Source organism: Zingiber officinale, chromosome 5B (genome assembly GCF_018446385.1).
Source record: "Zingiber officinale cultivar Zhangliang chromosome 5B, Zo_v1.1, whole genome shotgun sequence".
Lineage (NCBI taxonomy): Eukaryota > Viridiplantae > Streptophyta > Magnoliopsida > Zingiberales > Zingiberaceae > Zingiber > Zingiber officinale.
In genome coordinates this window covers 21,184-36,562 of record NC_055995.1, presented here as the reverse complement: position 1 = coordinate 36,562, position 15,379 = coordinate 21,184, and the positions used below count along the sequence as shown (strand labels likewise).

General features: G+C 35.3%; 2 protein-coding genes across 3 annotated transcripts; both read left to right on the top strand.

Annotated features, from left to right (window-relative positions):
* Window positions 1-1,590: 1,590 nt before the first annotated feature.
* LOC121983762 (serine/threonine-protein kinase GRIK2-like) lies at window positions 1,591-9,606 on the top strand. Of its 2 annotated transcripts, XM_042536367.1 has the most exons (13): window positions 1,591-1,733; window positions 3,413-3,509; window positions 5,165-5,451; window positions 6,762-6,836; window positions 6,915-6,959; window positions 7,592-7,666; window positions 7,795-7,882; window positions 7,960-8,084; window positions 8,770-8,865; window positions 8,949-9,015; window positions 9,091-9,206; window positions 9,292-9,370; window positions 9,462-9,606. In XM_042536367.1, exons 3-13 carry the CDS (start codon window positions 5,167-5,169, stop codon window positions 9,575-9,577), a joined length of 1,167 nt encoding a protein of 388 aa, XP_042392301.1. In that variant the 5' UTR covers window positions 1,591-1,733; window positions 3,413-3,509; window positions 5,165-5,166; the 3' UTR covers window positions 9,578-9,606. The 2 variants fall into 2 exon arrangements, with proteins under 2 accessions (XP_042392301.1, XP_042392302.1); XM_042536368.1 differs by lacking the exon at window positions 3,413-3,509 and having other exon boundaries at window positions 1,635-1,733.
* Window positions 9,607-11,354: 1,748 nt separating this feature from the next.
* LOC121983761 (mRNA-decapping enzyme subunit 2-like) lies at window positions 11,355-15,300 on the top strand. The gene is made up of 8 exons (XM_042536365.1): window positions 11,355-11,517; window positions 11,732-11,883; window positions 12,219-12,346; window positions 13,218-13,316; window positions 13,578-13,730; window positions 14,373-14,476; window positions 14,573-14,643; window positions 14,879-15,300. The coding sequence occupies exons 1-8, from the start codon at window positions 11,438-11,440 to the stop codon at window positions 15,064-15,066; spliced, it is 975 nt and encodes a 324-aa protein (XP_042392299.1). The 5' UTR covers window positions 11,355-11,437; the 3' UTR covers window positions 15,067-15,300.
* Window positions 15,301-15,379: the final 79 nt, after the last annotated feature.

Genomic DNA, 15,379 nt, shown 5'->3' with positions numbered 1-15,379 from the left:
AATTAAATTGGGTCATTAATATTAATTAATGATAGCATACACATTAATAAATATCATGCTAACTCATTAATTGCATCTTATCAATTAATTCATTATTCATATTTATACCTTACATGTATCCTTATTTCCTCATCATTACAATTAACCAAGATTTTATTTTATTTAATCTTATTTCCTCATAATCACACTTAGCCAAGATTTTATTCTATTTAATTATATATCTTATAAAACTAAAAATTTATTTCCTTCTCAATATATCTAAAAAAATCCTAATTATTCTTTCACTAGCGCTCGGTGCCTATTTCTTTTATGATCATTAATTTTGTATGTTTATGCTCTCGCCAGTATATTTTTGTTTTCTCATCAATAATTCTGTAAGTTTATGCTCTCTCGCTGGTGATACTCTCAGATAATGCTTTTCTCCTCCCTCGTCGATAATATTTCTTTCTTACTTTTTCTTTTTCTTCCTCGATAATAATATGAATCAGAGATTTTTTTTTAACGTAAATAAAATGTTTCATCAGAAAAAAAATCAAAATTAAAATTAATAAAGTTTTATTTACATTCAACAATATCTCAAAAAGATTAAATAATTTTAAAATAATATTTTATTTTTTAAAAAATAAATCAAATTTTTTTAAATCGGTCATTCTCAATCCCAAATTCAAATAAAAAAATTAAGCAAATAATTTAAAATTTTATTAAAGGATTATTTTTATTTTTTGCCTAGGGCCTTGGGAATCTTGAGACGACCCTGTCGACCACCGTGGGCAACTGTGCATTTCATTTTTATTTTTTTATTATTATGTTTTTTTAGCTTGCGGGTACGTTAGGGATTATTTGATCGAGGGTCATCTTGATAACCATGTTTGATTTAGGGATTCAATTATTCCCGACTAAACATACATGCCCATCAATAGCAAACAACATTAATTCGGGAATTCAAATCGGAATGAGATTACCTTTGATTTTTGAGGTTTTTCTTGATTATGAGATTATCGAAAATCTTAATTAAATAGAATAAAATCTTAACTTAAGTGCAATTATGAGGAAATAAGATTAAATAAAATAAAATTTTTGTTAAGAAAAATGCTTGTGAGAGAATAATTAGGATTTTTTTTAGAGATAAAGGAAATAGTTTATTAGTTTTATAAGATATATATAATTAAATAGAATAAAATCTTGGTTAATTGTAATGATGAGTAAATAAGGATATGTGTAAAGTATAAATAGGAATAATGAATTAATTAATAAGATGTAATTAATGAGTTAACGTGATATTTATTAATGTATATATTATCATTAATTAATATTAATGACCTAATTTTATTTTTATAATGTTTACTTAATTATTTAATTAATGAGTCTCATTAATATTAGGGTCTAGGCATGACCATTATGTTGAGCCGGGCCTGCTGTGCGGCATGACTGTGCATCGCCGAGTTTATTTTATTTTATTTATTTATTTTAGTTTGTGATTAAATTATTTAAAATTTAGTGGTTGAATTACAGTATTAAATAAAAAAAATTAAAACGAACAAAATTGTAAGATTATCACGAGATGTGCATACGCAGGATGCCTGGACCGGGTCGATTCAGTATTGTGAACCGGACTTAAGCCTACTCAACGGTCCATCGCCTCTCTCTCGCTCGCTGTGGGACTTCCTCCTCGGCCATCGCCAGAATCTCCTCGGCCAGCGCCTCCACTAACCGCCTCCGCCTCTCTATCCAAGGTCAGTCATAATCTCTCCTTCTTCCTATCCTCGCCTCGGTCTTCCTCGTTCCGGCAACCGGCACTTTCTTCTCGTCTTCTCTATCCCCCTCGCTCAGCTTTCGCCCTTTCTCTTCCTTCCGTTCCCCTGAACCGTCCCTTCCTGAGCATAGACCACTACGTCGTTGCGTATCTAGTTACCTTTGCTTTGTTTTTCTTATGCTCGCTTTTCAACGCCCGTCCTCTGCCTTCTCTTGTATCCATCGCCACTACCGGCTGAGTCGGTTTAGGTCATCTTTCGTTCTTTAGTTTATATTCGTTTTTGAAGTTGTTCGCTTTAAGCGGATTGCTTGGTTGTTTCTTGATCTGGATTGTGGTTCTGGTCTTTGTTTCTGCATATATTCTATGTGTAGATTTGGTTTGATCTATGGAAAATTTTATATTTCTTTCTTTCTTCCCTTCCCCGCAAGATATTATGGATCATTGGGTACGGCCATGCAGCATGCTGAATTTTCATCTAATTGATTGAGTAATACGTTATCACATGTTAGGCTGAATGAATGTGATTTGACTTTCTTGTTATCCCACGATCATCTTCTTTTGCTAGCCTGATAATTGGAAGAAAATGGAAAATGGTGGAAGCTAGATGGAAGAGTAGCATAAAAAATAAGCAAAAAGTTTACTCAAGTTTTCATAGGGTCATACTTGAATGACAAAGTGTTTCAATATTCTGATACGTGGTACACCATTTGATATTTGTAGTTGAAAGTGTTGGGAGTCTATGACTCCTGCTTCCTCCTTTGCCTCTCCTATACTCATTTTTTCCCCCCAAAAGTACATTTGCCATTGTCATTGTTTTTAGTAGATGGTTTACCCACTGCTATAGTCATTTTCCTATTCAAGTGTTTGCTTGTACTATGTTAAAAGTCAGTATCATATCAACGTCTTCAAGCAACTGGTATAGAATGTTTTTGCCTTTTTCAGTGTGTATTGTATAGATACCATCATTTTTCCATGCTTATGTAAAAGAAGGATCTTTTTGAACTGGCAGTATCAAAGCTTCTTAGGAAATAAGCGTCTATGTGGCTTTCTTAAAAAATCTAAAGCATCCAAAGGAAACTATTTTTAATAGTTCAGACTTCAGAGATGGATTCAGATATCTTAATCAGCTGCATAGTTGCAATATCTTTGAGTTTGGTTCAATAGTTGGGAAGTACCTGCAAGTTTTAAGACGGTAATTTTTAAAAAAAATTAAAAAATTGATTCCTTTTGTTGATTACAATTTTGTTCAAATAATAGGTAGTCAATTGCAAAGAGATATGCTTGTTGAAGTTCCTAATATCTTAATTTCATATCATGGCAATTCACTTCTATGTCTTCTCATAAGTTTATTATTAGCTTGTATAGGATATTGTTGGCTTTACTGCGGTTGCTGCTAGGTTCTGTAACATGATTCATGGATTTCTTCCACTAAATAGCTACCTTCAATATGCATGGCTTTTCCTCTTTATATATATGTCTGTAACTTTCATTCATTATTGTGTTTGGGAATAAGCACATGCATGTTCTCAGTTTGACACTTTTGGGCTTCATTTTTGGTTTTCTCCTGCTTGCGTTCTTTTTAAATTCTTAGACTACTTCACCGATAGGAGTATTGCAAGTAATCCTCAATGCTATTAGTATTGACAATAAATTGCACAGGCCACTCTTCATCAATGGTTTCTGCTCCTAAAATAATGCATTATGGTGTGTTGAATTCTTGACAGTGGTATTTAGGTGGATCAATTCATACAAAGAGGTTAGTTATTTAACTTTCATCTTTGCTATGTAGGTCATAACTGAGTAAGTTTATCTTTGGAAGCATTTTGTTTTTGTTATTCATACTCAGATCTTATATTTTGTTCAAACATGATTGCAAATATATAAGTCTGAGCTATATACACAAATATGTAAAATGGTATTGATGATGTTGGATGAATCTCTTCACACACTTTTGTAGTTTCATCACGCATGCATGTCAAGTAAACAATTTTAAAGCTCAAATTGGTTGGTTTTAAAGTAATGTTTCTCATATTATAAGATGTCTTCCACATCTCAAACAGAATTTTCCTAGTATAGTCCCACCTTGAGAGTTCTAGGATAACAAAAGGAGTTTGTAGGATTAGATTAATGAAGTATAATTTACAATTTACTTGCACTTAAGCATTTTTAGCCAGTAGTTGAATCACAAAATTCAACGGACTAGTTCTCCCATTTGAATTTCAATTAACTTGCACTTGAGGCGAGTGGTTGAGTTAACAATTTAATGGATTAATTCTCTCATTTGAAGTTTTCTGTGACTTTTTGGTATCGGAGTGATAATCCCAAGCATGGTGAGATATTTGGAAAAGACATCTTGTGTGATAGTGAAGCTACCATTGAGCCTTACATATCATCAACTGTGGATGATTGTGGTTTGAGTTGAGTTGGACTTTGGATCTTAATAGGGATATTAAACCTTTAAGTGGGGAGAATGTGACAATATCATCTGGTACTATATGAGAGTTTTGGGCTAATACAGGAGGTACCTTGATAGCTAAATGAACTACTAGTCACTTTGGCTGGTGGTTAACATGATGAGTCAATTCTCATTTGAGTGGGTTATGACAGGAATTATAGATGTTATGTCTTGGGAGGATCTACTGCTGATTCTGATTTTTGAACTTTACGGGGAATCTGTATATTAATGATAAAAAATGATACTCAAATAATCTAAGGATTCAATGAAACATGAATATGCTTGAATGTTTTGCTTTCTTTTGTTCCTTACCTAATCGTTCACCTATTATCGCACTGATTAATTGAGTTGTTGACATTGTCCTTGTGAAAAAATAAAGCTTTAAAAACTCTTAAGAAGAAACATGTACGGGATATAAATGCTATTTTTCATGTAAAATCAGTCACCAATTTCTTCATTGTTATATTTACAAGTTATTATTTTGAGAAAGATATATTCGTTAATCCTTTATAATTGCTTATCGAAGAATGAAAATCTGACGTTTTCTTTTTAACTTTTAATCTTTGATGGCAAAATGGAAAATTTACCTAGAGAGTCATAGGTGTTTGAGAATTACTGGAAACAGTTCACCATTGTTTTTAGCAGGATAATCGCCTTGTTCAAATTATGTGCTTATTCCTGTGTTTTTCTAGTATATGAAATACATGCAGTTTTATTTTCTAATTTAAAGCCCGTAAACTCTGTTATTTACTATGTTTCACTAAATACCTTAGTCTGCCATAGAACAGATTCAACTATGTGGTTCTAAGGGGAAAAAAAAACTTTATCATAGTTTTCTTCTGAGATGACTTAGTTTTGGTAGTTGACATATGATCCTCTCTTCTAACATTCTTTATTTTCTTGACTTTCATTATTCTGCATGTATTGAAATAACTTCTAGATTTATGACCTAATAGGCATGGGTTGCTGTGGTTGCTTTGGATTTTTGAGAAAGCCACAGAGATACCTTATCCCTTTCAGACGCTCTAGTGCTCCGTTCCAAGAGTTCCTTTTGCCAGAAAACATGGATGATCATGATGGTATATTTTACAACAGAGACTATGGGAACCATCATTATGACAGTGATAGTGGTTCACAGCATGTTGTTAAGCATTCGGAAGAAATTCTCTTATGGAGAGCTCATAATGGATTGATATGCAGGGAGATCCCGGTAAAGGAAACTCGAAGGCTTATTCTTTCAGAGGTAAAGTTTAGATTTTCTGATAGCATTGAAGTAATGGTTGTTCCATTCAAATAAGGTAGAGATGTGGTAAAAATCTTGTCATTGTAATCTTTAACTGGATCACATTATGATTTATGGCAAGCTTCTTTATTTATTAACTTCTGATTTTTCCTCCATATGGTAGTTACTCTTTGGTTCTTCATGTTGACTTTAAGGCTCTGTTTACTCCAAATGATGAAAAGGGGAGGGAAAAGGATTTATTGAGGAAAAAAATCCCTAGGGAAAAGCAAAGGAAGGGAAAGAGAAAAGAAACATATTCATTGGGAAGGAGTAGGGAAGGGAAGGGGGAAAGGAAGGAAAGGGGAAGGGATGGTGGCATAGTCCGTCACGTAGTTGTAGGTCAAGCAATAGCCACACTTGTGAGTCCTGGTCAACATCAATGCCACAGACTCGCTCTGCAGCTTGACATCGAACAAGCACCCGAAATAGGTCAAGGTCAAAATGTCAATCACGGCCCAATCCGGCTCCTCCTTTTCATCAATGGGGATAGGGATTTCTTCTTGAGGGGTAGAGACAGGAGGAGGAGGAGATACGACAAGGGTGGTGGAGGAAGAGGCGTGGTTGAGGCGTCGAGTTCCTCCTGGGCGGCGTCGGCGAGGGCACCCTGGAGCTTCTTGTATTCATTGATGAGTGTGGGGATTGTGGGCTTGGAGCGGAGAACCTCTTCCTGCTCCTTGTTGAGTGACTTCCCTTGTGCGAGGCTCTCCTCCATTTGCAAGATGTGGTTATGCTTCTTGTGAATCCGTCTGTCCATTAGGTAAACAAAAGATAGGAAAATAATTCCTTTTTTTTGAAATAAATATGAGAGAATTTTCTACCGTGGAAAATTCACAGTTTTTGTTTCCACCCTTCCATGTAAAGTGAGCCTAAAACTTTCTATCTTTGCAAGTTATCTCAATGTGATAGCAGAAACTCTTATAGGTCCACTTGAAAACCATAAATTTAAGTCCTCACCTCAAATTTTTTTCTTAGCAACATAGGTTTTCAACACTATTGAAACTAATAATGGCTTGTTGATGTTGATATATATTTTTAGACATCCTTACATGATTCCTCTTACCTTATGTGAAATAAACTTTAGTTGCTCACTAGGGAAGTGAGGCACCGTTCCCTATTTATTCTGGGTTCATTGTCATTGTCTTGTTATGTTTCATGGTTAAAAGTTGATCTGATGCTTCGATGATTGTGATAAAAGATGCGAACTAACCTACACTTCTTTTTTGTTTCTTTGTCTTGTAATCTGAACATTATTTTTCTTTAATGCACTTTAGGATGATGATGGTAACAAGATGATCAATGAATATGTTCGGCAATGTAAGATTGGTTCTGGTAGTTATGGCAAAGTGGTAAGCTAGGCATACTGTTAGGTGTATCTTGCAGCTATTTGCTCTGAAGTGTAAAGAAATGTTCTTGCAAATGAACAGGTCTTATACAGAAGCACCAAGGATGGGAAGCAATATGCAATCAAGGTACCAAAATCATTATTATCAATCCTTTGATTGGTTTAGTCTGTAAGGTCAGAATTAAAAAAATATATAATAACAAATACGACTTTTTGGAAATGTTGTACCATCTATTGAAGATAGAATTCCTTACCTCATTTGCTCATTACAGAGTTACTGCACTCAAGGCAATATGCTCTTTGAGATTATGGAGAAGTTAAGCTTGGTCATAGATACAACGCCTAGCATTTGTAATTAGAATGACCTAAAACCATTCAAAATTGGTTCTTATCCTGAGTATCAGATTGATTTGTCCCTTGAATAATACACACCAAATAATTGAGTTGTCTGAGACTTTAACTGTCTTGGCTGAAAAATCACATTCTCATGTGTTCTGAGCCTTTAGTAATGTCATTTCTCCTTCCGATCTCTCTTCTAGGCTTTATGAAACTATGCTACAGAATACTTTATGCAGGTTTAATGAGGAAAACAGAAAGTTCTCAATAATTGAATCATTCCATTAATTAAACATGTGGGTTCTGTTCAAATGAATGTGTTCCATTTTTTTTTCATTCACTATATGCATTACTTATGATGACATTGCTTATTTTCCACAGAAAATCAGAATTGATTAAGCATGCTGGTTGCTAATATTGCAGATTTTCCACAAATCACATTTGTTAAAGTCGCATGTGGCTCCTTCTGAAACTGCCATGAATGATGTTCTTCGGGAGGTTAGTATGATTCTTGCAGATTGCTTCTAAATGCAATCTTCCCTGTAGTATTTTTTATCCTTCCCAAACTATAGGTGCACGTATTGTTTTCATCTGTTATCTATAGTTGAGCAGTAAGGGTTCTGCAGGTAGCAATCATGAAAATGTTGGATCATCCAAATATAGTTAATCTCATTGAGGTCATTGATGATCCGAACACGGACAACTTTTACATGGGTATCCTCTCGCAACTAGTATTTGGTTGTTGTTACTTACACAATTAATTTTCCTATTGGTCATCTATCCTTTTGCAGTGTTAGAATATGTTGAAGGTAAGTGGAATTTTGAGGGCTCTGGAGCAGCTAATTGCTTAGGAGAAAGCACAACGAGAAGATACTTGCGAGACATAGTTGCTGGTCTGATGTATCTCCACTCTCATGTAGGACTTGCAGAGTACTAAGTTAAAAGTTGTCTTACTTCATTGATTTTGTAATCGTCTTGGACACCTGCTGGCCTACAGAAATCATTACTTTAATTTTTTTCCTTTATTTTTTCTATTTTTTGCACAATGCATTTGATTCTTTATAAATTTATTTTGTGTTATGCTTCTAAAGTTGGCAAAATAATGGATGAAGAACATATTCCTAGTGAGCACACATAAGAAGGCTTCTTTTTTCTTTCTTTCTTTTCTTTCCATTGTTTGTTACATGACAGCTTTCTTTAGCAATTTGGTTCCTCTGCTCATCTGGAACACCGAAATCAAGCTCATGCTGAATATTGTACTCATACTAAGAATGATGTTTTACTATACTGAGAATCATACAGATGCGAATTCTAAAATTCATCTTCCTCTAGGAGACTTTGATCCACGAGGTTAGAAGAATGAAAAAAAAAAAGGATTTAGTTTTGCAAGTGGACTTTTTTGTAGTAGGTGAAGGCCTCAGGTTACCAGATCAAGATTGGGAATGTTGCTTGTGTAGTCTATAGAATTTAGTTAGCAATATATTGTTTCCTGGGTTTCTCATCTAATGAATTCAATTCAAAGAATAACATTAATCTGACAGATTATTTCGTGTTATTGGCTGTTGAATTTTGCTGTGACAAGCTCATTCTCTGAATCTCAGAATGTCATCCATGGGGATATTAAACCTGATAATCTTTTGGTGACTAGAAGCAACAATATAAAGATAGGGGACTTCAGTGTTAGCCAAGTTTTTGAGGTATTATTTGGAACCTATTAACTCAAACCGCTGTGCTTACATTTATATTTTTGTCATTTCATACAAGCCTGGATGAACTGCAGGATGATAATGATGTACTTAGGAGATCGCCTGGGACTCCTGTTTTCACGGCACCTGAATGTTGTCTAGGTATGAATGACAATATCATGTTCTAACAATATCCCACATGAAACTTATACATCATCTTCTCCTATTTCCACACAGATGTTACCTATCACGGTAAGGCTGCCGATACATGGGCAGTTGGCGTTACCTTATATTGCATGGTCTTTGGCCAATATCCTTTTCTAGGAGAAACCCTCCAGGACACATATGATAAGGTGCACACAAACTACTCTCGAATCATTTTTTGCTTTACTTGCTTTAACTGACAACCGCAACTGAAAAATCTAGCTCTTGATGTAGATCGTCAACAATTCCTTAATTATTCCTGACGAAGTAGATCCACAATTGCGATATTTAATCGAAGGCCTTCTCTGCAAAGGTTTTTCTTGTTTACATTCATTCAATATTTATCAATATCACTATCCTCATTCTTCCTCCCATTTCTCTACTCATGATATTTTGCCCCGCAGATCCTAAAGCTCGGCTAACCTTGCGTGCCGTATCGGAGCATCCTTGGGTCATCGGTGATGACGGTCCAATCCCACAGTACTTGTGTAGGTGCAGCAGGCTAAAGTCTTCTACTTGAAGAGCTTAGTAGGAGCATCCTTGGGTCATCGGTTATAACCAAAAAGCGTAATAAAAGTGATTGTATCAACAGTGAGTAACTTTGTGCTATATAATCTTACCCATCTCTTTCATTTTTTTTTTTTTTTTTTGTAAGGTGGAAATTTGTGTTTAACTTGCTTGCTATGGGATGGTGTTAATATGATTTGATAAGGTTATTCAATGAAAGTGTTTTTAATGCCATTTTCTCTTGGTGTCAAAGTGGCTAGTGTAATTTTAGAACTTGTATCATGGTACGGTGAGTCGGGTGGGTCTCCCAAAGTGGGTATTGAAGTCAAATAGTATCAACTTAGGCCTTGAGCCAACCTATAGACTGATTAGAAGGGTTAACCCCTGAAGAAGAGAGGGGTAATGGGGTAATTCCATAAGTCCTGGTTGGACATAGACCATTCAAACTTAACCTCTCAAGTAGTGACGGATCTAAAAATTCAAGTATGAAGGGACGATCATGATAAACAAAGTGCGGTATTCTTCATCTCTATCGGTGAAATCTCATAATATTAAGGGTTTCACCGTCGACAAAAGGAGACAACCATCGATCCCCCCCCATGGTGGTCACACCCTCAAGGTTTCTCTGTATAGATCTGAACGGATACTTTTAAGTGGTTAGCTCATGGGCCCAAGACACTAGATCTCCCTCTGCAGGTCCGACCAGACTCCATTTTCAATTGGAGAAAGGATTCTTTAGGTTTGATCGGATATTTTGGTTGAGTAGATGGTAGCCCTCGGATAAATTGAATTATTGAAAGTCAACACTCAGTCTCTCTTATTCAATCGGACTTGATTGGGAGAAAAGTTCGATCAGATATCATGAAAGGCTATGGCCGCTGCATGAATCTCACCAGAGCCCATTAAAGCCTAAAAACTCCAAAAATCCCATTGTTACGGGATAGCTGTCCGTCAATCCATTCGACCCATTAGCCCGATATCTCTTTTAACGCCATGTATAATAGTTGTTAGAGAATCACTAGGATATCTCTGGCAACTAGCATACGCTTCTGTCGTCTCTATGTAAAAGTGAATCGATATAATTTGGACAGGATGACAATATGCCAGCATGATTGATCTTATTATAGCAATATGTCTCGTTATGTGTACTAGAGAAAATAACATTATATAAGGGGTCTCTTCCTCATACATAAGTAAGTTCTTTCAATGAGCTCATCATTATTCCTTATCACTGTTCTTCGATTACCCTCACTTAGTCTCCTTACTAATTTGAGCATTACATGACTATACTATAGACTTCTCTCTGTCTTGTCTATTGACGTTTTATTCTCCCTCCATTCTTTGTGACATGACAGGTTTGTTTGCAGCCGAAGACTTCTACCGTTCAAGGTCTTCTTGTTGTCCTCATACACGTCATCTCATCAGCTGTCTATCTTCACCGATTATAGATAAAAATATATCATTTTTTTAAATAAAAATAAATGGTTAACAATGAAGCTACTAACTAATAATCGACATTGAAAAAATTATAATGGTATTTACTAATAAAAAATTATGATTTTATGATAAACATATTAACTGCATAGCTTATTATTTTATTTTGTATTATATTGGATAAAAAAATAATTTCATATTCCATGCAATGTAGAAATATTTTGAAGATTTTAAAATTAAAGGGACATTGTGGAAATAAAAACTAACGTAAAGTTTCAGTAAGGGTTGAAGCGCAATTTTCCAATATGAAGTACTATATTGGTGAATATTTATATTTGAGGGTTGTTATTGTTAAAACCGTTGTCCTTTTTCTCGGTTGGTTTTCCCTTCGGAGGGAGAGAGAGAGAGAGAGAGAGAGAGACAGAGCTTAGAGGTGTGTATGGCAGCGCCGAGTCGGTCATCGAGTTCCACCATGAGGAATCTTCTTCCTCCTCAAGAGCTCCTCGACGATCTCTGCAGGTGCTTCCTTCTATCGGTCATTTCTTCTTCTATCTCGTGTATTTTCTATTTAGGGTTCATTCTATAACTTTGCTTGAACACGATTCTTTTATTTATTTATTTTTATTTTGTTGCCTGTTGCTGTATTTTGTTGATTGAGTTTCAGAGTTTTGTTCTCATCTGGTAGCCAGCATGAATGCGTTTCCCCCTTGTTTGACACTCGTGTCTTCTGCAGTCGATTTGTGTTGAACGTCCCAAAAGAAGATCTGGAGTCGTTCGAGCGAATCTTATTCCTTCTGGAGCAAGCGCACTGGTTCTATGAAGACAATTCGGTGGAACAGAATCCTTCTCTAAAGTCCCTTTCCTTCAGGGAATTCACCTCTCTTAGTATCCTGTAAATTGTGAATGTTCTTAGTTTTTAATCTAAAATAAGTGCCGGCATATGATGAAGCTCATGTTTTTATTATATGCTTATGTACGAACTTGATTTTTTCTAATCGGTTGTTTTTATCTTCTTCTTTATGCAAGTGGCTGGGTTTGTTAGATTTGGTTGTTTTTGTATATATTATGTCTTAAGTGGTTCATGACTTGTAGATATATTCTCTTCAATGATTTATCCTCCAGGTTTCTACTTATTTGGGCTCTTTTCATAGGGTTACCATTCTTATGCACCTTATATATTCTTCTCAAATCATGTTACAGTTTTCTTTGACTATATTTAGTGTTTAAGAGTTGTGCTGCTTTAAGACCATATATTGCACATATTGATGACATATACAAGGACTTCACTTCTTACAAGTTTAGAGTTCCAGTGACTGGTGCAATCATTTTGGATGAATCTTACGACAGGGTAAGTTACAAATGGCAGTTCATTATTTCTTGGCTCTCTTCAGTCTTTGTTCTGCTCCATTGGAAATGAAGATAACAGCATCTTGTTGTTTTGCATTAGTGCCTTATCATAGATCCTTGAAGCAAATACTTTATTCAATTGGGTATAACTGTGTTTATATGTTGATTATTCATTTTACATTCTGAAGTTTAGGAGAAAGAAAAGAGTTTCATAAACAATTGCTAACCAATAAAACTGTCAAATCTTTCAAAAAGACAAAGGTCCATGTAGTTTGCCTAAATAGTCTACTTATGCATACAACTCCAGTTTTATTGATAATACACCTTTCATATCAAGCTTCTATTTCTTTGACAAAAAAAACCATTCTTTTTTTTTTTTAGGAAAGGTACTCTCATTGTCGCTTGCAAATATCAGAAAGTTTGATGAAGGGAAAATATTTCTTAGGTTTGAGTTAGTCACCTCTACAAATCAGAGGAGGTGGGATACAATGTACCATGCAAACAACCCGATAAAGTTGTCTAGCTATAATAATAAAATAAACTGGTTGAACAGTCCTTTAGCTGGACCATGGGTGTCAATCTTGCCTAACTTGTCATATAGCTTAGTGAAATGCGAAGCACTGAAGAATTTGATAAAGCTATTGACAAACGGTTCTTGAATAGAGTTGTGAAGAGACAACCGTTTTGTACATTACTCACTCCATCATTTCTGATTTAAGTCACAATATCAATATCACTATGTTACAGGAACACTTCTATTCAAGTGAGGGCTGACAATTATTTTTTTAAAAAGAATTATGTAAAGCATCTACAGATTGTTCATATGGCTGAGACTAGCTGTTCATCTAATATCTGGTAATGGTTCTTTTCAGTGTTTACTTGTCAAGGGCTGGAAATCTGGAGCAAGTTGGAGTTTTCCTCGCGGTAAAAAGAGCAAAGATGAGGAAGATCACACATGCGCAGTCCGTGAAGTAAATCCATATCCTGGCAACTCTGCCTTTCGTTGAAGTAGTTTCGATGCAAAATTTCAAAGAAATTGTTATGCAAACTTACTAATATTTTTGGTTAGAAATTTATTGGAGAAAATATTATCTTGTCCTGATCATCAGTTGACATCCAAATCCTCCACTTTCTTCATTCTTGTAGTATTGTTTATCTCTATTACATGTTTGTTCAGGTTGGCTTTCATGTATAATTTATTCATTTCCCTGCTCACGTAATGATTAATGCAGGTCCTTGAAGAAACAGGATTTGATGTTTCGAAGCTTTTGAATATGGACGACTATATTGAGGTAGTAATTGGTCAGCAAAGGGTGCGACTTTACATAGTCACTGGAGTCAAGGAGGACACAGTTTTTGCTCCTCTAACAAAAAAAGAGATCAGCGTATGCAATAATACAAACTTTCTAATATTATCCTTTTATCAATAAATCTTTGCATCATTTGATAGATTGGCAAGATCTTGTCTACTTTGCATCTCTCTATGAACAGCCTATTTGTCTAGGCTTTCACAAAAATCAAAGTCAGACTAAGCTTTTCATGTTTTTGGCAGCAACTATATAGCTTTAGGATTCTTTTTCCTTTCTAATGTTCTCTGCTTTGATTTTACTTACTATAGTTCCGCAATTAACTTTAACATTCTTTGTCTATTGCTATTATTAGCATCTCCTTATTTTCTTCAGAAAATCTACAGTAATGGACAATTAACAACAGACAGGAAAACAACTATATGTAAACTGAAATCTCTTATGCAGAACAAAATTCGTCATGTTTGCTTTGCAATTTATTATAATATTTTGGAAATTGATCGAGACAACTTCCTTTCTCAATCATCTGTATGTTAGTTGTTTTTTATCATTCAGTTCCTAAATACGCCTACTGCTCTAGATCTGCTTGTGGTATATTTTTTGCTTATATATTCCTTTTGCTATCACTTGGATAAGCCAATTATATCGTCTCATGTGGAATTATTAAAAAGAAGAACCTTATTCATTGTTATTCAAAATAGTTTCTTTCGTCTCATGTAGGAAATCTCATGGCACCGTATTGACGAACTTCAACCAGCTAGCGATGAAGTAATGTCACGCGGAGTAAATGGGTTGAAGCTTTATATGGTTGCTCCCTTTTTGTTGTCAGTATCTCGTACCATTCTATTTTCTTTATTTCTATTTTAGTATTCGTGTGATCTTGTTACGAAACTGAGTCTCTTGTTTTCTTCTGTGTGCAGATCTCTGAAATCATGGATCACTGCACATCCTCCTCCTCCAGTAACTCAGAAATCAGATGCATCTTCTAAAGGTCCAGTGCATGAGACTCTTTTCTCTTTTTCTTTCATTCGCATAGTTTCACTTTTCATCCTTTGAATTATGTTTCCAACGCCGATGACGATCACCAAGTTTCACCTAGCATTTTTAACAAAGGCATAAGATCTTCGATTCCGTAGAACTAGAAATGCAGTGCCTTTTTCCAGAAGTGATGAACCTCAAACTACAGAAGGAGACTTTGATTTAATGCTTCCTCTCTAATTTTGCAGTAACCAGTGTATGGAAGGCCAAGGGCAGTTCCGAAGGCGCGGCAACGGTGGTACCCGAGAATTCTCTGTTTCAAGCTGGATCTGGACCTCAGAAAGTCGATAACGGACCTGGTAAAAGCTTCAGAAACTTCAGGTTCGACGCCGCGAGTATCTTACAGGCAATGGAAGCTGCTTTTGCTGCCAACTGAGGTGTGCTCCATCTTACAAACTACTCTCCATCCTCCATTGCACTTGCAACTGCTGCCATGAGCAGAAGAATTCAAATTTGATAAATCTATCCACTTAGAAAGATATATATATCTTTTTAGTAAGTCATGAACTATGTCACTAAATCTATCCACTTAGAACCTTCAGATGTGAGCGTAGAACTTGTTTGCTCTTGTGCAAAATCTATAAATGCATAAATGATGGGATCTTATATATCTCTCGATAGGTTGGTATAAATATAATGTATTTCGAATGTAATTAATTAAAGGGAACCAAATCGAAAATGAGATCTCT